At 56.2% G+C, this 21152-nt stretch overlaps 1 protein-coding gene across 3 annotated transcripts in view; it reads left to right on the top strand.

Annotated features, from left to right (window-relative positions):
* Adgrd1 (adhesion G protein-coupled receptor D1) overlaps positions 1 to 21152 on the top strand; it is a 97616-nt gene that overhangs the window by 27832 nt on the left and 48632 nt on the right. For all 3 annotated transcript variants that reach the window (XM_048785887.1, XM_048785886.1, XM_015505634.2), the window contains 7 exons: positions 3226 to 3287; positions 3976 to 4131; positions 7258 to 7317; positions 9663 to 9780; positions 10308 to 10418; positions 11080 to 11155; positions 13555 to 13696. In XM_048785887.1, coding sequence (XP_048641844.1) covers positions 3226 to 3287; positions 3976 to 4131; positions 7258 to 7317; positions 9663 to 9780; positions 10308 to 10418; positions 11080 to 11155; positions 13555 to 13696 — 725 coding nt within the window. The remainder of the gene's footprint in view (positions 1 to 3225; positions 3288 to 3975; positions 4132 to 7257; positions 7318 to 9662; positions 9781 to 10307; positions 10419 to 11079; positions 11156 to 13554; positions 13697 to 21152) is intronic.

Below are 21152 nucleotides of genomic sequence, written 5' to 3'. Positions count from 1 at the left end.
TCCCCTCCCCAGCCCTCCTCCCTCCTCAGCCCTCCTCCCCTCCCCAGCCCTCCTCCCTCCCAATCTCCTCCGCAGGTGTGAGGTGCGTCCCAGTGAACTGTTCCAACCCAGTGCTTTCTAAAGCACCTGTTCCCTAAGATAAAGTGGTTAACAATTTACCAGAGGCACACTGAGGCTGTGTTCTCCTGGGTCACAGGGTGCGTGAGAGGATGGCTGTGAGAGGCTTTGGAGAGCAAATATTCCAGGCCCATCAGTGTATTTGCCCAAGAACCACCTCCCACGTGCCACATTCCCTGATGGGCCCTGGAGCCCCCCAAATGCCCTCTTCCTGCTTGGCACACAGTGGTCATTCAGCACAGTGGTCTGTATACCTGGGCTCAACTCTCCCCTCTGCCTTGGTGAGCCATGGGACATTGGAAAGTCGCTTTTTAAAAATTGAGGTGACATTTACATAGTGTCAGCTAACCATGTAAATGTGGACAATTTAGTGGCATTTGGTAAGAGTGTGATGTGTGCAGCCACCATCGCTGTGGAGTGTCCAGATATCTGTGTCCCCCCTAAAGGGAGCTCCTGGCCCTTAGCAGAGTCTCCCCTGCCCGCTGCCAGCCTCAGCCAACAGTCTTAATCATGCAGGTCACAGCTTCCTACCTGCACAGTGGGGGAGGAGAATGCCACCCCCCCAGTGCCACATGATGTAGCAGGGCAGGGTGTGCAAAGCCACTAGCTGGACGCCCATGTGGCAGGGCCTTGATGTTAGCACTCAGCTCGTGCTAGAATTGTCTCTCCCTGTTGGTCACGATTTCACCTCGTGGTGCCTACAAGCAACATGCTGCTTATTTCCACTCAGAATGACCTGCCAAGAGGCAGCGGTCACCACATGGGCACATCTCCCTCCAGCAACCTCATCAGAAGAGGGGGTGTCTGCTCCTGTCCCTCCTGCAGCCAGGCTGGCCTGACTCTCAGTGGCTGAGTTGATGTGTATGCCTTCTGTCAGCAGGACTGTGGTGGGGCTGCAGGAAATGCTGACTGGGACACTGTCCACTCTTGATATGGCAGCACGGCCAGCCTTGTCCAAAACACACGTGGAAAAGGGACCCCCAAGGGACAGTCAGGGTGCTGGTCACAAGAGGGATTGGACGCCATGCAGCACCGATGGGTGTCCAGGGCAGCCTCCCAGTCCTGCCTTCGAGTGTCCTCAGAGGAAAGGGGCATTCGCTCACTTGCATACAGAGGCCCAGTGGAGTGTCCAGCAGAGGAAAACATCACTGGTCTCTGCCCATTGCCCAGGATGCAGACAGCTGTCACTGTGAGAACACTGTGTCATGGAAGACCTCAAGCCATTTGCCTTCCTGACCGTTTGCTGGTTGGTGGCCTCAAGAAGAGCCTCTTCTGTCCCTGGTTCCCCTAGCTGTGGCAGCAGCCCTAGGTACCGGTCGTGTCTGGGCTGGGCCCCTCTGGTCCTCTGCACTTGGAATAGAGGATGTCCCATCCTCGGCGGGTGCAGAAGAGTTGCTGGGTTAGCTGGCCTCCTAGAACACAGACCCTGTGCCCACCTGAGCCAGGCCGGAGCCCCCTGGGTACCGTTCCACCTGGCCATCTGGTCCTGTAGAGTGTGAGTGGGAAGAAGGACACCGGCTGCCCCTGGAGGCCCTCTGTGGGGACTGACATGCCGTTGCCACCCAGTTCAGTTTGGTCAGGGGAGATGAGTCCAGACTGGGGCTGAGCTGAAACCCAGCCCGAGGGCACTGAGGCCACAGGAGCTGGGGACAGCACTCTGTGCATGAGAATCTGGGTGTTCCCGCGGCTCTGCCAGGCCACAGGTCCTGGAGAGGACCTTTCTCCAAGTGCCTGGAGAGGACCTTTCTTCAAGTGCCTGTCCAGATGAGATGGCTTCTTCCAAGCCCATTAGCTGGGGCAGGTGCTGTTTTCTGACTGACTGGTCCAGATGGGGTGATCTTTTCTCATTCGTACAAAGGCAAAGTGTTGTCACCCTGGAAGGTCCCCACCCTGGCCACCAGAGTGGGTGACAGCTCCTCTAGAGATGGGCAGAGGAAGCGGAAGGCTGTGTTCAGAGCCGTGTGAGCTGAAGGCTCCTGTCTACCTCCAGTGGGATCCCAGGGCGCGCCAGGTGCTCGCGGATGCGGGTCACTGGGGCTGAGCTGGGCTGAGGACACGGCTGAGCCCCTTTCCCCTCTGCCTCGGGTGCTTACCTCTTGTGGGTGTGGGCAGGTCTGCAGACTCTCGTTTTCCCTTTTCAGGACTGGGGATGGGGCTGGGGCTAGGCTGGGCGCAGCTCAGTGTCCCTGGCCATCCTCCTGCCTGGAACCTGAGCAGTCGGGGTGGCAGGTGTTGCCTCCCTCTGCACCCAGCTCTGCCAGACTGATTTGAATTGCCCTTTAAAGTGGCACTTGATGAGTCGGCTTTAGCTTGAGCAGTTACTTCCTCACGCCAGACTTTCCATCCATCCATGGGACTTTGACATGGTCACTCTGTGGCTCCCTGGCAGCTGAGCAATGAGCGTCACTTTGGAGAACAGTATGGTTCTGGGGCCCGGGTCTCCCACGGGCATCACACCTGCGTTTACCACCCAAATACAAGGGGTCGTGCCAGCCAGCAAGGGTGACGACTCCGCTTACTCAGGTCACCGAAGCCACCTTGAGGTCTGCTCCAGCAGTGAAGTTGAATGTGTAGTGCTCTGTCCCCAGCAGGAGGCGCTGGGGGTGGAGGACCACAAAGCCTGGCCCCTCAAGTCTGGAAGGTCCTCCATATGGCAAGGCCTTGAGCACAGGGCCTGGGAGCCGTCTTCCCCTCCAGAGGTCCTGGCTCACTTGTCCCTTGGATGAAGCACTCTGTCCCAGCCCTGAGACTCAGTCATGTCTATCGCTAACTCGTCTGGCGCAGTTGAAGCCTATTTTTCATTCTTTATTTCTTTGAAGTCAGTGACGCCTTGCCTAAGATCATCTCTTCCTGTGATGACGGGCATGAAGGGTGATTCAAAGCAACTTAGAATCCAACAGAGGCAGCGTGGGCTGGGAGACCCAGATCCCCACCTGATCAGCAGCTCATTGGCCCTTTGCCTTCCCAGCCACATTCCCACTGGAAACACCCCCAGCCTCTCTCAGATGCATCTCAAGCTGCTAAACTCGGGGACATAGACAGACCTTCCCTGGGGTGGGAAAAGGGGCGCAGTCTTTGTCCTTATTAAGCGTCACTTACTTTTTCTAGGAAAGCATGTCTTGTCAACCTTGGCCCCAGGCTTCTCCATGACACCCACAGCAGGCACCATGGTGAGTAGGTGCACTTTCTTTGCTCCTTGGGGGGTGTTTCTGTGTGGGCCGGGTGCCAGGAGGGATGAGTTCCATCAGATGACGTGGGCTCTTCCTTGGTGGCAGTGTAGTGTCTGGGAAGAGATCATTGACACAGGGAAGCCAACTTTGGGGCTCTTTCTTGGTGCTCATGGTGACAGAGGGGAAGACAACCCCTGGTTTCTGCTGCCAGTCACTGCAGGTGCCTAAAAGGAGTGACTAAATGAGATTCTCAATTAGTCTCTCTCAGAGCAAATGGCCCCGAGGTCCCCTACTGGGCAGTGGAAGCCACCCCCCCTGTGGAGCTCAGCTTCCCTCTATGACTTTTCTTTGCTGTCTGAGGGAAGCTCAGCCAGTAATGATGATCCCTCTAGAGCCACCACCTGTCACTAACCGACTCCCTGAGCTTCCACGTTCCTGACAGCATGCCGACTCTGAGCACCCACCTGGGGTTCAGGTCTCGGGAGCTTCGCCTCTCGGGGCTTAGCTCTGTCTGTCGAGTGGCTCCTGATTCAGGAGGAAGCGGTGAGGGGGACATGCCCACACGTGCCACAGTTCACGAAAGGGCCTGGCATGTGGGAGGTGCCATGTGGGACCAGGAACCCTGGGCTTGCCCCGAACAGCGAGGCCTCCATTCTCAGCAGGAGCTCATGTTGCCAATTTCTTTCAGACGCCCACTGATGCCTACCATCCCATCATAACCAACCTGACAGAGGAGAGGAAACACTTCCAAAGACCTGGAGTCGTGCTGAGTTACCTGCACAACGTGTCCCGCAGCTTGCCCAGCAAGTCCCTCTCGGAGGACACAGCACTGAACCTCACGGAGGTGAGTGCTCTGATGCTCATGTGGGCGGCCCAGGGCTGGAGCGCAGCCACACCACAGCCTGCAAAGTGAGGCCAGGAGCTTTCACATGAGGCCTGGACTTCCGGCTTCCCATGGGCGAGCAGATGGGGTGCCGCTCTGGCTGCCCGTACACAGTTCCAGGGGCCTGTGTTTCATTCCCCAGTGGGTCGTCCTGCTCCGTCCTGAGCCCGCCTGGCCTTCGGAGACATTTGGGTCTGAATGCCTGGTCTAAACTCTGCCACCTCCTTGGCAACAGGTGAAAGTTGGAGCTGGGTCTTTGGGGATTCAGCCGGGGGCCATAGGTCACAGGCCACAGTCTGCACATTGGGAATTCCCAAAGTTACACAAAGTCTCAGTGAATGCAACATTTACAGCATGAAAACCAAGATCCTTACTCTTTGTACCTTGGTATACAGTAAGCACTGCATAAGTACTAATCTTTCTCCTGTATGGATTGAGCTGGGCTACAAGAGGTCACTCTGACAGCTGGTGCCTTGTATGCAGCTGGTGCCTAATGAATATCTTGATGAGCCTGCCCTGCCCTCATGTGGCAGTGTTTCCCATGAAGGGTCCTCAGAGGTGTGCAGCAGGCACTTAGCTGGGGTCTGCTTGTTTCGGGATGTCTAGGGCAGGGGGAACTCAGCGATGGATTCATCACTTAGACATTTATGTGCTAAATGCCTGCTGTGCTGGTTGAGTTCACTAATCATGAAATGGACTCTGAATGAGCCACCACTGCCTACCCTCGAGCAGGCTGGCCAGTTAGCAAGCACCTGTGGACAGCTCCATCTGCCCGGCCTGGGATTCTTGAGGGCTGAGCCTGGCTTTGCCCTGCCTCCATGGGGCTTGCAGCCCGGGACGCGGCCAGTCCCAAGAACTGTCTGTGGGATGCTGGTTTGAGGGTCCCCCCCAACCCGAACCTTCTGGCCTGGCCCTGCTACCTGCTGGTGGATAATTGCAAGGCACTGCGGTGGCAGCAGGCAAATGGGTGACTGTGGCAGGTGCAAGCTGTTACTTCTATGAGCCGCATGGGCCAGGGAGCTGCTGCAGGGCTTCAGAGTGGTGGGGGGAGCTGCTGGGTGGCTGGCAGAAGTGACGATGGACGAGGGCCAGGCCAGGCAGGTGAGCACTCTGTGCTGAGCCCAGTGTGGGGCTGCAGGACGTCGATGGACATGTGGCTCCATGGCCTTTAACAGGTGTGCGTTTAGAGTAGGGAATTCAGCGCAGGTCCTCTTAAGAAGCACTTCCATTTCAAGCTTGGAGACTTCCTGTCTGCCTGCTTCTTTCCTCGCCCCCGCTAAACCTCACAAGCCAGAGAAGCTCAAGTGGCTTCAAGGACCAGACGATTGAAGTGGGCGGGCGGCTGGTCTCACCCAGCTCATCTGCAGCCACCTGATTTCAACCTGTAGCGTGACACTAACCCTCTTCAGGTTTTGCAAGGGAAGCAAGCCCCTGCCTGGAATTTTAAAATGAGAAATCTCACAATTTAAACAAGTGTGCAGCTAACTGAAACATTAAAAAAAAATTATGTGCAGACCCAATAAACCCATCTCAGAGCTGGGTGCAGCCCGGGGGCCTGGTGGAGACCTCTATGTGGACCAGGGCCAAGGTGTCCAACTCCAATGCCCTGGAGACAGAGCACACAGATTTACCCCAAATGCCACTAGTCTCTGATTGGGTGACAGGTAAAAGTGCTTGGTGACCACACTGTCTTGCAGGGTCCTGGCTTCTTGCCTGTCAATTACGCAGGATGGCAAGGGGTCACTTCCTGTGCTGTGTGGAGCGGGGCCATGTGCTGTTGAGCATTTGAGCCATGGTTCCTGTAAGCCCAGGGGCGCAGCAACTGCAGGCCACGCAGCAACCTCAGGCCTCCCACAGAGCACGGGCAGCATGTGGTGAGCAGTCCTAGGGGCACTGAGTGTGGAGACAATGGTGTTGTGTGTAGTCGGAGCTACGTAAGGCAAACTGGGAATTCCTGTGCTCTTCTTTTAAAAATGTGGCTGTTAGAAACTTTAAAAAGACAAATGTGGTTCATGTATTTCTATTAGAGGGAGCGGCTCTAGTCAGGGGTCAGCCCACTGCGCTCCCCAGGCCACATCTGAGTAAAGTTTTATTGGCACACACTTATACCACTGTCCCTGCACTCCAAGGCCAGCAGAGCTGTGAGGCCTGTGAAACCTGAGCTCTTTCCTACACGGACCCCAGACAGGCTGCCTGAGCCCCGGCCCAGCCTTCGAGGACAGGCCACACCGTGTCTCACTAGCCCTGGAGGCTTGCACCTCAGGGTCTTAATGAATATTTATCTGATAGAGAGGATAAAAGACTGGAGGTTTTGATGCTGTGTCCCCTAAGTAGGAGGAGGGTGTGGCTCTTTTGGAGATGATAGTTTGGAGGAAAGCAGGGACACTTAGATCAGACTCCAAGTTTAATCCTGGGAGGCAGGTGACACAGGTGCCAGACGGTGGGGGAGGCAGGGACTGGGAGACCTGGGGGGGGGGGCACATGCCCATCTAAGTGGCCGTTCTGCTCAGCTTTGGTGGATTGTGGTTCAGAGGGGACTTGGCTGAGGGGGTCCAAACTTTTGCTTTTTTCAAAGGAGGCAGGAAAGCCGTGTATTTTCACTTAAGTCTCTCAATTTGGAAACGTTAGAAACTAATTTCATCAATTAGGAACGCTGGTGAGCCAGACCAAATGTGTCTTTAAGGCGGTATGTCCAGGGAGCCCCGGGTACCCCCTGCTTCACGAAGAGGTCATTTCCAGTCAACACAAGCGGCTTAACATCTGCTGTGCTTCCCACCTTAAGAAAAGCGTAACCCAGGTCCTGATTTTTAATCAATTCATTAATTTAATTGGCATCTGCCGAGGGCATAGGGGCTCTTGCCACACTGAGCAGTGTCCAATCTGACATCCATATGCTGGCCGCTGACTTTACAGGGCCGTGATCCTGAGCAGGTCCGGGGGCCTGATGCTTCTCCAGTGACATGAGCTCTGGCTGTGTGCAAACCCCGCCAGTGGTTGATGGAGACGCCCTGGGGACATGGGGGAGCCCAGGTCTTGACCTGGGGCTGCGGGTCTATGCTGAGCTGTGCTCCTCTTGTTCCCCTGTAGACTTTCTTGAATACCGTGGGCGAGCTGCTCCTACTACCCAGTTGGACCGACGTGTCGGAGGTAAGAGCCAAGAACATTTGATCTTCCTAGTACGGCCAGTTCACGTCCGTCAGGGGGACAGTGCAGCTATGCACATCTAGGCCACTCGGGCTCACCTTGCCTGGACACCTTGCTGAGGCAGAGCCAAGTCTCAGAGGCACCAGGGCTGCCGTGTGCACAGCCCTCCATTCTGAGGAAGGAAGGGGCTGATTTCCCCACGAGGGCGGACCCTTGCTGGTCACTTACCTGGTGTGCTTTTTCCCATGGCACCCTTCTGGAATAGTAATTCGAATTGTGTTTGGCGCTTAAAGACCTCTGGACTGGGGGGAGCAGCCAACACAGACAGCTCACACCTCAGGGTAAAAGTGTCAAAACGAAAAGCTCTTGTTCTCTGCACCCATCAAAGGAGGGGAGTCATTTTTATTTTACTTCCAAAAGACCTACGGACTTCACTTATTTAAGAATAAGTCAACAAATAGTGGTGGAGAAGTTGGAAAATGCAGGTGATGAGATTGCAGAGGACATGGTGGTCGGTCTGCAGATGCCCCGGCAGCCTGAGTTTCTACACACACGTGTGCACACAGAGTCTACAAACAATGTGTGTATCTGGTTTCGCCTGCTTTTCCTCAATCCTGTCAAGAACGTGTTCCAAGGTACTGAGCCTTCTTCTGCAGTGTAGTGCTAGTCAGGACAGGATAAGCCACGCTGCAGTAACGATCAGCCCTGCCTCTCAGAGGCTCAGCACAGCTGACATTTACTCCTTGGGCACATGGAGTCCAGGGTGGCTCTGGGACCCTGCCTCTGCCCATCTGCTGCTGCCTGTGAAACACACGGCTTTCATGGCTGCCGGTGGGTGGAGAAGGCAGAAGGCCCAGGCCCCAGCCACACCAGCAGGGTGAAGTGCTCCTCTCCTGAACCCTTGTCATTAAAAACGTTTGGAAGTGTTTTCCAGAGGGGCAGAGTGACATCTCATTCTCTCCTTATTAATGAGATTGCACCAGGACTTGAATTTCATGGGCTTTTTATTTGAACAATTTCCAATGGATGGAGATTGTGTTTAACATTGGCAAAGGGAGGGAAAAGGTCAAGAATGTAAGACTGAAGCAATCCTACCTAGATGCAGATTCTTTTTAAAAGAATCTGCCCTGCAGGGTTGGCGATTTCAAGGGGACTTTGTGTACAAGACCACACCCTGGGAATCCAGAAAGGAGCTGGAGGGCTCAGACAGACGGAGTTTCTGTATCAATTTAAATTAACTCTTTTGGAATGCAAAATACACTGCCAGATATGCGAATCTGCTGCAGCCTATGAATAGGCAGCAATGTCCTGCACTCAGGCAGGCTGTAACGTGCACTGGAGAGAGAGCGAAGGAATCAGGAATCTGCCGCTCCCCGTGAGGGTGTGAGCCAGGGACACGGATGCTCACGTGCCTAACTGTGCTCGGCTGATTGAAATCGGGCCAAGAGCCCGAGAGAAAACGTCTAAAATTGGCCTCAGCCTTCCATTTCCAGCTCATTAGGGTCTCCTGGAGCGTGTGTTTGTGAGAAGCCGAGCTTAGTGCAGACAGATGCTGCTCAGAAAGCCCAGAGGAGGGGAGGGCAGAGGGCTGCCGGGTAGGGCGGGGAGGGCAGGGCACAGCAATGAGCCCCCCTCCTTGCCCTGTGCCTGAGCATAGGCAGCCGTACCAAGAGGACACATGCCTGAGCTGACAGCAGAAGCGTGTGACCAGGAGGGCCTCGCTTCCCTGGGGATAGTAGCCACAAGTTTCCCCTGCCCTGTGGACTCAGTGGGCACCGAGGCTCTTGGAGGGCAAGTTCAGGGGGCCAGACATGATTTGGGGTGCTGACCACCTGCCTCCATGAACAGTGGGCCATAACTGCTGGTGCCCTCATGCCAGAGAGGACTTGGGCTGTCAGCCCCTGCCCCTAGAGTGGAAGGAGTGGAAGGGGCAGGACTGGGATTTTCTGTGTCCCCTGGAGGGTGCAGAGTGGAGCCAGGACCATGGGTCTGAGCCACTCAGCCTCCCAGCACCCAGGAGCCTATGCTCAGCACGGGATCAGCTCTATGCTGAGTCCCTCTCTGTGAGCACGGGAGGGCCCATGGCCACCGTCCAGCCTGACAGGGGTAGTCGCATGGCTTCTCCCTCTGCACGGCTGAGGTGAGGCAGTGTGGTTGGTGTTTCTCAGACGGGGTCTTGCTGAGGTGGTAAGGCTGCCTGGAATGTGCCGTCCTCCCCCCTCGGCCTCCATTATTGGGGGTGACAGGTGTGGTCTCTGGGCCGACTAGGCTGGACGTGTCTGCCCTCGACCTGCCCGTCCCGTGCAGCCTGGGGGTTCTCGGGCTTCCTCAGTCTATGTTATTTGCAGGACAGCGTCCTGGCACTGGGCCTGATCGACACCATCGACACAGTCATGGGCCATGTGTCTTCCAACCTGCACCCCAGTGAGCCCCAGGTCTCCCTCGTGGGCTCTTCCTCCATGGCAGGTACCGGGGGCCAGTGGGGCGAGGTGGGTGTGCAGGTGGAGGTGGGGGGCCAGGGCTGGTGCTCCCTTGGGCTCTGCTGCTCAGTCTCACACCCACCAGGAGCTGAAGTGAACCCACCTTTGCTGTGTCTTGAAGGAAGGTGCAAGGTTAGAGTCAAGGTGGGGGTGGCCCTCACAGGGCGCACATGCCCTGGCTCACTGCACGTGCCGTGCCAGCCAGGTCCAGCCAGGTTCAACCGTGGGACCCCCGGGCTGGCAGAGGGCAGCCACCTAGCAGCAGGGCCTTGCATCTTGCTGGTTCACTGAGGCCCCAGAGGAAGGGCTGCAGGGGGTGAGGTCACCCCAGGACAAGATCCCTCCTGCTTGGGCTGGAGCCTCAGTCTGGGCAGCAACAACCTCGGGCCCTGTGTTTTTTAGGCCATCCGTTCTAAGGGCAGTGACACTCCCAAGGAAAAGGCAGGTGGCCAGTGCCCTTCCTGCTGCCATGAGCCTGTGCCCAGCTCTTGCCTCCACTTCCCTCCCTTGCAGACTTCTCCGTGGAAAAGGTCCTCCCCAGGATGCTGGGTGCTCCTCACTACCGCTTCCCTGCCCATGGGCAGAGCTATATCCAGATTCCTCGAGAGGCCCTCTGCAGCCCAGGTGAGTGCAGTGTCTGGGCCCTCTGGGCAGCCCCCAGTGTGGTCCAGGGTCCTCAGGGTGGTCCAGAGTCCCCGGGGGCTGCTGATTGGCCCAGAGCTCCTGAGTGCCCTGTGGGAGGGGCTGGATATGCTCAGAGCATGTGCCCAAGGGGTGTACCCAAGAGGTGTGCCCAAAGGGTGTGCTCCAGCACCCTCAGCACAAGCTCCAAGGTGTCCCTCAAACACTAACTCCACGCCAGCCACCGACTGAACTGGAATTTTGGGAGTGGGGAGCTGGGAATCTGCACTCAGTGAGTCCGGCCATCCCCGTGGGATTCTCATGTCCCAAATCTGCTCAGTCCTGGTTAGCCAAATGTCAATGGCGAGGGCCACCCAACCCGGGCCTGGCCAGGGACCCACCCCTCTGCCCATGAAGGGCCTCCAGCAACCCTGGTAGCCTGGCTACCCTGGGAGCTCAGCACACGTCTGCAGGGAGTCACTGTCATGGTCCAGCACTCAGTTGCATGGCCACAGTGTGCTGGCCTTTGCAGACCCTGCCTCTGTTGTCCCCAGGAGCTGCCCTGGTCCCTGGGCCTGAGGGGCTGTGTGCATGGTGGGTGGGCTTTGTGCTTGTCTGCTTGCCCTGGAATGCTGACACGTCCCTGACTCTGCCTTGTCCCCAGCCTGGACCACTATCGTGGGCCTTCTCTACCACTCCATGCACTGCTACCTGAACAACATCCATCCGGCCAGTACAGAGTGAGTCTCGGGTCCACAGCAGAGGGCGGTCCTTGTTACTGGGTGGCCAATCTGAGCAACACCCCTGTGCTGTTGCACGAGGAGCGCCATCTTGCCAGAGTGCCCTGGGTACCAGTGCCTGGTGGCTGCTGCCTGGGGCCTGGCAGTCCTGTGGGACAGGCTGACAGTGAGGTGCTCAGGAGCACAGGCGGGAGAACGGTCAGCCCCACCTGGGCCTGGCTCTGTGGCCTTGGACAAGTGACTCAGGCCCTCTGAGCCTGTTCGCATGTCTGCAGAACAGGGCAGCAGACCTGCTCATGTCCTTGTCTGCCTTGGGAGGTTGCATTAACTCATTCACTGATGTGTGCTGAGCACCCACTATGTGCTGAGCTCCCACTGTGTGCTGAGGGGCTGGGGGAGCAAATCGGATAGGAACGGAGCCCTGATGGGGCTCAGACGCAGGGTAGTGGCAACCAGTGACGAGCCATGGGAGAGGAGCATGAGGCCACGCTGGTGGGAGGCCCTGAGCTCAGGGGCTGGGCTCATCTTGTGGTATCTGTGGCTGCTCACGTGGGAGCCCCATCTGGCCGGAGGAGCTGCCCCTGGGTGTTTGTGAGGAGCTGGTGCAGTTCTTCAGGAAGGAGCTGCATGGTGCCCAGGGCCCCACAGGTGGGGCCTGGCCTCGCAGGACAGGCGGGCACTGTCTCAGCTCTGAGCCATCAGGCTCTATCCTGGCCCTGATTCACCTCTGACATCCGCTGATGCTCCTCTCTGTGGGGCCACACCCTGTGCATTCCCAAGGGTGAAAACCCTCAAGGGCAAAGGCCATTCTGAGGGCCATGAGTCTGGGAATCACAGTGTCCAGCATCGTCCAAGGCACGGGGCAGGGCCTGGTCTGTGGTCCCCGATGGGGAACATCGAGCCGTGAGGGCTCCTGGGGCTGTCGTGGAAGGTGAGGGGTGGAATTGGTGGCCCAACATTTCCTCTGTTCCTTTTGCTGTGTGTTTTATTCTGCGGTCATGTGGAGGGCTGGCTGGGGTCAGTGACGTCTTCATGTGGAATTGTCGGAGGACCCTGTCGTCATTTGCTGGCACAGGAAATTGATGCCTCTCCTGGTTACAGACTCTGTCTCGGGAAGGTCCCTGGAGCCACCTCCTCAGGACACAGAGGCCGTGGGCTCCATGTCCACAGTTCCGGGAATCACCCCTTGTGCTTCCTGGAGGCTTTCCCCAGGGACCCACGTGGGGACACTTTTGCAGGACCTGGGGCCAGGCAAGGGTGCATGTGGGGCTTCACCCCCCATGTCCAGCAGGGTCACCAAACACAGTGCTTTCATCTAGGTACTAGGAAAGCCAGACGAGGGAGGGAAGAGGGGGCCCAGAGCTCCCAGGCCCCGTCCCCTGCTCTGCATGCAGTTGTGTTGGTGAATGCCCTTGGGACCTGCAGAATCCTCAGCCAGTGCCTGGGGAGCTGATGCAGGACACTCATGGAGTCCAAAGGTAGTCCAGGGAAGGTGACCATCTTCCCTTCTAGTTCAGCTGTCTCAAGTTCGGATTCCTGCAGCAGATCCTTGTGGAGCTCCTGCTGTGGGGCCGGAGCTGGGGCAAGGAAGCTCAGACATGCAGCTTAAAGAGGTGCACCTGGGGGGGTCACTGCACTGCCTACTCCCCACACCTGGATGTGAGCACCTCCTTAATCTTACACACCAGGCACTGGCCGTCCTCGCCTGGTCCTGGCCCTGAATATCATTTCAGACTTGGTATCCCGTGAGACCAGTACCGTTAGTGCCACTCAACCTTCTGTAGATTGGGTTGTAAGTGATGGTGAATCCAGATTAAATGTTTTAAGCAAAAGGGGAATTTGTTGAGCCTTGTGAGCTGAAAGCTCCACAGACATTTGGCTTCAGGGGCAGCTTGATCCAGCAGCCATTTGGTGTCACTAGATTCTATCTCCAGGCTCTTCTTAGGTTAGGGGCCACCGGGAGGGAAGCTGAGGAGCCTTTCCTGGAAGAGGAACATGGGTGCCGGGGCAGAGCAGTAGAGCTCGGCCAGGTCACATGCATGCTGCTTCAGAGTCAGGGAAGGGGGATTCCAGGCAGGGTGGGTGACCTGCCCAGGGCCATGCAGCCTTGGGATCCTGTGGTCTGGGTCTTTCTGTTCTCGTGCACTCCCTGGGTGTTTTGAGGCAGGCCCTTTCTGGCTCTGGCCTTGCCCCAGAGAGAGAGCAGTGCTGAAGGATCAGAGTCCACGCACATGCTCAGAGGGTGGGTGGCAGGCCCCCCCTAGTGCGGCAGCCCTGAGTGGTGGCAATGGCATTCTGCCCAGCAGGGTCTGTGTCTCCGAGGCTGCAGGCCTGGTGCCCAGCTCTGACTGCGGGCCGCCTTCTGTTGGCGTCCCTAACATTTCCCATTTGTCTCCAAGGATTGCCGAGGCGGCCAACTGCAGGACCTGCTTGCTGTCCGCTGCCAGCTACCTGATTTCCCTGGAGGTGTCCCCACCACCCATGGTCTCCCAGAATCTCTCAGGGTCTCCTCTCATCACGGTTCACCTCAGGCACAGGCTGGTGAGTTGCCAACTGCCCCTCGTCCTGTCCTCCCTCTAGTTCGTGCTGAGAAGCTTTGCCATCAGGGTGACTGTATGAGGACACTGTGGTGCTGGCACAGAGTCCCTGCTCCTGTGACTGAACTGCAGCAGGAGGCTCAGGGAGGGCTGGAGGGCCTCTGAGCACAGAGATGTGTATGGGGATCACACACGTGCCAATGGTCAGGACTAGTGTCCTGTTGGGAGAACAGGGACAGGTGTATCTCTCAGTACAGTGTTTAGTGGATGGGATCGAGGTGCAGAGCTCATCTGGGTTCTCCTTGAGTTCAGCACAAGCGTCTCCAGCCTCAGGTTTGCAAGATGAGTTTGCCCTGCCTTGTAACCTCAGTTCCCTCCATGCTTCCTCCGTCACTGGGTGAGAAGGGCACAGGTGTGGGAGGTACCAGGGCCTCTGTCCCTTGAGATGCCTGTGATCCTCCTGTGTGGCCCTGTGTTTGAAATGTGGAACTAACACTGCTCCCAAGGAAGTGCCACTGTGCAACCAGCATGGAGCTGTGAGGACCAGCCACACCAGGTGTGTCCATCTGTGCTGCCCTGAAGGACACAGGGACACTGAAGGTTCCAGGTGGAGCTGTCCTTGTGAAGGGGACCAGTGCAGGACAGTAGATGTCCAAGTCCTGCCCAGAAGGGCCAGTGAAGAGTCTGGAGGAGGGCAGGAGAGAGAACAGGCAGGTGGAGGAGCCCCAGGGATCAGAGATGGACTTCCTGGCACAGAGCCAGGGCTATGCCATAGCCAAGTGTCAAGGACATCCCAATTCACACACCCAACACACACGTGAACACCCACAGGCACACATCCAGCACACACTCATACGCACTCCTCCTGAAGTTTTGGGCTGGTGAGCTGTGGAGCCTGAAGTGGTGGTGAGCTCGTGAGGCCACAGCCCACCTTTCCTACCCTGTGTTCTCCAGTGGTTCCCTCAGCGGCTTCTGGGCAGGGTGGGGTACTAAAGACACCTGGCACTCACTCTGTACCTGGTAATGACTCCAAACCAGCCCAGGTGTCCTGCAGCCTAGTCGGGCGGAACATGAGGTTTATGGCCCTCCCATGTTTTTGGCACTGCCATCGTCCCCAGTGTTTGGAATGCTAAGCTGCTGGTCTCAGTGAATGACCACTGGCCTCTTGGTGGCTGCATGCTAGTGCTCTGGAAGGTTGGTGTTTGTTCACAGGTGGACCCAATCCCCCTTTCTGCTCCCCTTATTTTGAACTCTGGTTATGTTATAGCCAAGTGACAAAGAGCAGAGAGGTGGAGACCCTCCAGCTACATGGTGGGGTAGTGAAAATTAATACTGGCAGCCAGGCACACTGCTGCACCTCTCCTGGGACCATGCACACATGAAACTCACTTCTGAAGGTGTACACTGCCAGGGCAGACTGACACAAGCTGGGTCCTGAGGGTGCCTTGCTGGGTGCTCTTCTGAGTGATCGAACAGCGACTCTGGGCACAGCAAAGCCTGGATTTAGCAGCCCTAAACGTGCATCCTGACCCAGCACAGCATGTCCAGGAACCCCAAGTGTGCATCCTGCCCCAGCAGAGCACATCCAGGAAGCCCAGGTGTGCATCCTGTCGTAGCACAGCACATCCAGGAAGCCCAGGTATGCATCCTGTCATAGCACAGCACGTCCAGGAGTCCAGGTGTGCATCCTGCCTTAGTACAGCAAGTCCAGGAAGCCTAGGTGTGCATCCTGCCCTAGTACAGCACATCCAGGAAGCCCAGGTGTGCATCCTATCCCAGAACAGCACAGCTAGGAAGCAGAGGGGCAGGAGTGTGGGTGTGGGGTCAGGTGCAGGCTGCAGGTGCTCTGTGAACTCTCTGCGGCAGAGAGGCCAGCAGAGAGGCTCGGGCCTGCTCAACCTGCTAGCCTTCTGTGTCCTGGTGGAAGGGAAGCCAGTGATGGCTTCTGGGGGACTTAGAGCCCGGTTCCCATGTGGCTGGAGAAGAACCTACAGACTGCGGAGCAGAGCTGCACCTTGGGAACACACATGCTCTCCTCTCAGGGATGCTATGGAACCCTCCAGACACAGGAGCTGGGGGTGTCCAGAGGCACCGCTGCCTGGCCAGGCTCTGGCAAGGCATGGGCATCTTCTTTACCTGGTCCTCAGGCTCCCTAGCAAAAGGTGCCTCGGAGTCCGTGGCCTTCTGCCCGCTGTGGTGGAGTGATAGGCTCTGGGGCCTCAAGGCTGTTGCTGGTGGCCTTGGACATTTTTGTCCTTGTGAAGTGAGAAGGTGCCAATTTGAAAACCAGAGAAGAAAGGGTGAGTTGACTGAAGCACAGTCCTTGCCTTGATGACCGGTCACTCTAGGTTACTCTAGATGTTTTTCACAAAGAAAGTATTGAATAAGGAATATTGTCTTGAAGAAAGGCAGATGGGTCTCTGTCATCCCAGCAGAGGACAGTGATTGAAGCTTAGCCCAGTGTCCTCCGGGCCTGGGGTTTTCCTCCAAAGGCTGTGGTCACACTTCTGAGGGCCTCTGGAGATGTATCTTTGAGCTGCTGGGGCCGATGGCCTGTGGGGATGGAGGGTGCTGGGGTGGCTGGGCGTCCCCTTTTCCCTTGTTCTTCTGAGGGGAGGAGGGGGCAGAGGGGCGGAACTCTCTCCCACTCGGCGCATAGCCCAAGGTCTCAGACCAGGGCTGTGGGGCTGCTTGTCCTGCACAGAGGGGTGCAACCCCAGCTCTCGAGGGACAGAGCTCCAGCCCAACCCAGATGGAGCCTCTGGCTGACCTGGGGATGAAGGTGGACACGTTGCAGACCCAGGCTTGCTGGCAGACCCGCTGAGGCCCTGGACGTGGGACCACATTGCTCTACTGAGTGTGCTGGGCCCTGTCCACCGCCTGCACCTTCAGGCTTCTGAGGACAAATGGGACAAGAAGTTGTTGAGCTGGCCTGTGTTCTGGATGTGGTTTGTCCTGTGGCTGGGTCACTGCTCCCCCTCCTGTGCCCCCAGGGCAGGACACTTCCTTACACAGGCAGACAGGCCTCCTTGTAGGGCCTATTTTGGTGCCTATGCGTCCTTTGTCACTGAAGTCAACAAACTGCATGCATTCTCCCAGGACACGGAGAGGGTAAGTCTAGGGGAAGAGGGGTGCAGAGGCTTCTAGTGGTGCCGAGAGCCCCATGCCTGGTACGCCAGGAGCAGACAACGTACCTGTCATGCCCAGGTGCGGGGCAGGATCCAGACGCGGCCTCTGAGGTAGGTCTGCTGTCCACTGCTTGTTGGAACGGCTCTGCCCTCTCGTGCTCCATGTTTTTCTGGTAAGACTGACGGATCCCAGGGCTCTATTGTGGGGCCAGCCAGAGCACAGCAGGCTGCTGAGCAGTATCCCTGGCCCCCAGCTGTGACAGCCCAACACACCCTCGAGATTCCCAGGTGAGCCCTGGCCTATCACTGCCATGGTAAGCGCGAGATGGCGCCCCTCATACACCACACCCACCATCTGAACTCCCACATCTGCCCATTGACTTATAATTTGGTTGTTAAAGTCCTGGACTATTAACGCCAGCACTTTCCTTTGCTTCCTGAATTGCAGTATTCCCAGCCAGAGCTGAGGGGGACGGGAGCAGGTGGGTTGCTCTCCTGCAGCGAGAGCTGTTCTTCTAGGATCTGTGGCAGATGGGAAGAGATGCTTTGATGGAAACTTTCTTCTCTGACTGCTGTCCTTCTTTGGTGCGCCAGGGCCCAGGGCACCCAGCTGGGCACGCACACTCATGGCATATGCAACTAAACGTCATCTGGAACCCACCATCCAGAAAGAATGGATGGTGACATTCAATTTATTTACAGTTTTAAATTAGTGCACAGGGGTGTGCACGAGGTGGGATCCCTGTGGTGTCCTCGTACGTGTGCATGGCATGCTGTGGTCAGTTTGACCCCACCCGTCCTCCTCTTCCCGTCCCTCCCCCCTCAGTCCTCTTTCTCTGCTGCACTGATCTTCTATTTCCATGGATTCCCTGCCCCCCTTATTCTGCTCCAGCTTCTGCATATGAGAGGAGACATCTGACCCGTGACTTTCTGAGTCTGGCTTATTTTCACGCCACGTGATGTTCTCCATTTCCATCCGTTTACCTGCAAAAGCCTTAATTTTATTCTTCTTTGTTTTTTTAATGGCTGAGTAAAACTCCATTGTGTATAGAACATGTTTTCTTTATCCAACCATCAGTTGATGGGCACCTGGGCTGGTTCCATAATGTGGCCATCATGAATTGTGCTGCTATAAACATCCGTGTGGCTGTGTCCCTACGGCATGCTGATTTTGTTTGGATGAGCCTCCTTCAGGCACTTGCCTGAGAAGTGCATGCGGTGCTGTGTACGTGGGCTTTGCCGGCCGTGCTGTTCTGCATTGGGCTCTTGGCTTAACGTTTCCTGACTGACAGCCGTGGACCGCTCATCTCCATGCCTGGGTCACAGTCCACCTTTACCAACCTTTCATAGCCATTGCGAGAAGCATGCTCACCTGTCTAAGCCCAAGAGATGGACAAGGGATGGCAAAAAGCCAGGTTTTGCTTTAGCGAGGTCTTGCAGGACCGGGTGCCTGGGGAGCGGGCAGACCGGGAGCAGCCACAACCAGTATGCTATCCCCAGAGCACAAGGCCCCTCCCCGTTCCCCGCTGGCTGAGTGCTGTGGGGTGTGCAGTCTTCCTGAAGGTGCCCAGGCTCCCACTGGGCTGTGTAAAGAAACACGCCTTCAGGTGCCCATCTCCCACCTCCCTCTGTTCTCTTGTGGTAGGAGAGTTCCCTGGTTGGGTGCCTGGGGGCACCATGCAGTCTCCCTCTGCTGGCCAGGTGGGCCTTCCTTCTCCCCTGCCATCTGTCAAGGGGTTGGGAATTCCACACTCCACGTCACCTGCTGGGAACTTTCCATCCTGCTCCCCACTCCAGCGGCCTACCTTATACCCCAGTCATGCATGTACAGCTGGCTCCTGTCCTCTGAGACTTTCTGTTTCTCACAAGTCAGCTCTGGCTTTTTGGTTTATTATTTCCAGACCAGTAGCTGGAAACTCTGTACCCATTTTCATTTCTGCATAGTAGTCCACCTCTATCAGCATTCCGTGGCTGAGAACTGGCTTTTTTCGTATTCTTGCTAATTACACATAGCACACTAATGAACCCCCTGCATTCTTGCTCATCATCCCCAGCCCTTTTTTCTTATTCTTCATTTTGAGACAGGGTCTCCCTAAATGGCCTAGTCTGGCCTTGAACTTGTGATCCTCCTGCCTCAGCCTCTCTGGTCACCGGGATTAGAGGCATGTGCCACCACGCTTGACCCTATTTAGCATAATTTCTGAGGAACAGAACTGTCTGGTTAAATGCCTACACTTTTTTCTCTGGCTGTTACAAGAGCAGCCGACTTTCTGAGGTCTTTCTGGTGACCATGGGTGTGCATCTGTTTGGGGTCAGCCCGGGATCAGAGTGGCTAGGTCCTGGGTGTGCATACCTTCCCCAGAAACAGATGCCGACAAGCAAATTTTCCAACATGGGAACTCCCCTCTTGGCATGTGAGCTTCCTGGTTGCCAGGTTAGAATTGCTGGTCTTTTCCAGAGTGCTCATTCTGGAAGCTACTGTCACCTCTTTCTGACGGCCATTTTCTTTTTTCATGTCACGATGACCTCTCTTTGTGTTATTGTACATGCTAATACTCTTCTAAAAAAAAAAAAAAACCTGTCCTACCCCTTTTTTCTGCCGTGTTGTCTGCTGTGGTTCCTTCCTTGTTTTCAGAGTTCTGTGGGCATTTTGGACGAGTCATTTGTCAGGTATACGTAGGGTAGATTTCTTCTGGGACTGGGTCTGGCCTTTTGCTCTTATGGTGTTTACTAACGAGCAGCAGGTTTAAATTTTAATGCAGCCCAGTCTACCAAGCCCTTCTGTGTAGCGCTTTTCTGTGTCCTGGTTGGGGACTCTCACCTAGCCCAAGGTCACAAACAGCCTCCCGTGGTGCCTGAAACATTCATCGTTCTCTTTCCTACCGAGATCTACGGCCCTGTCTGGTTGTGTCCTGCGTGCCGTGGATGAGGGGGCAGGATCTGTCTTCTCCCGTGTGGATGTCAGCCTGCCTCACCCCTCGTTGGCACGACGACCTCCCTCTTACGGAGCACCACTGCCACTGTAAACCAAGTGCCCTTTCTGTTTCTGGGTCCTGTTCTTCCCCCAGATGCCATTTGTGCCACAGAGCTGCTGGGGCTTGTGCCAAGGCCTGAGAGCTGCCATGCAGACCCTCCAGCCTCCCTCTCCCAGGAGGCCTTGGCTATTCGGGGGTCCACATCTTAAAGTTCAGGGGACCCTTCAAGACTGCTGCCCAGGGAGACGAGACAGTGGGTGCACCCCCGGTGGGCTCGTTAGCACCAGTTCCCATCCCTGCAGACCTGTTGGGGTGTCTTTCTCACCCCTCCACTGGCGCCTCGGCTGAACAGCTTCTCCTAGGTCCTCGGCCATCTGCGTTTTTCTTTTATGTCGCGCACTTCTGTTGATTTTCCGGATGGAGGTTTGTTATTGACTCCAAGGACTCTTCGCACATTGCAGATGTCAGCTCTGTGCTGGATGCAATCCACCCCCCTGATTTTTTATTTTGACTACTTTCGCTTCGTGCAATTGAAAATTTTTATATTGTCAAATGCATCGACTGTTCTCTCAAGAAAAAGTGCACTGGTTTCTTATGACTGCAGTAACCGATCCCAAACACGAAGTGCTAAACCAGCATGTGTTTGTCATCCTAGAGGCCAGGTGCAGACAGTCAATCTTACTGGGCTAAAACCCAGATGACTCAGGGCTGCGTTCCCTTTGGAGGCTCAGAAGAGAATCTGTTTCCTTGCCTTCTGGCTTCTGAAGGTGTTCCTGTCCTCTCATGTCTTCAAATCAGTCTATCAAAAATCCACAGCCCATCGATCTACTCACCCATCCCATCCACCTATCCTCCCATCCACCTATCCTTCCATCCGCCCATCCATCCATCCTCCCATCCATCCTCCCATCCTCCATCCTCCCATCCATCCATCCATCCTCCCATCCATTCATCCTTCCATCCATCCATCCTCCCATCTTCCCATCCTCCCATCCATTCATCCTCCCACCCATTCATCCTTCCATCCATTCATCCTCCCATCCTTCCATCCATCCATCCTCCCATCCTCCCGTCCATCTATCCTCCCATCCATCCTCCCATCCTCCCATCCATCCATCCTCCCATCCATCCACCCACCCATCCATCTGCCTACCCAATCATCTTTCCACCCTGTCATCCAACCCCCCATCTCCATTCATCCCTCTACCTATCTCCCTCCACCCATCAGCCTCTCTCTCTCTCCCTGCCCCAACCTCTGCTTTGCTGACCCCTGGTCCTCTGGCCCTGCCCTCCTGCCTGCTGTCTCAGGATCCTTAGTTTAACTGCACTGGAACCACCCCACCCCCACCATGCTTTG

Source organism: Marmota marmota, unplaced genomic scaffold (genome assembly GCF_001458135.2).
Source record: "Marmota marmota marmota unplaced genomic scaffold, marMar, whole genome shotgun sequence".
NCBI classification, from domain to species: Eukaryota; Metazoa; Chordata; class Mammalia; order Rodentia; family Sciuridae; genus Marmota; species Marmota marmota.
Note: the sequence above shows the minus strand (reverse complement) of the source record. Positions and strands in the feature narration are given on the sequence as shown.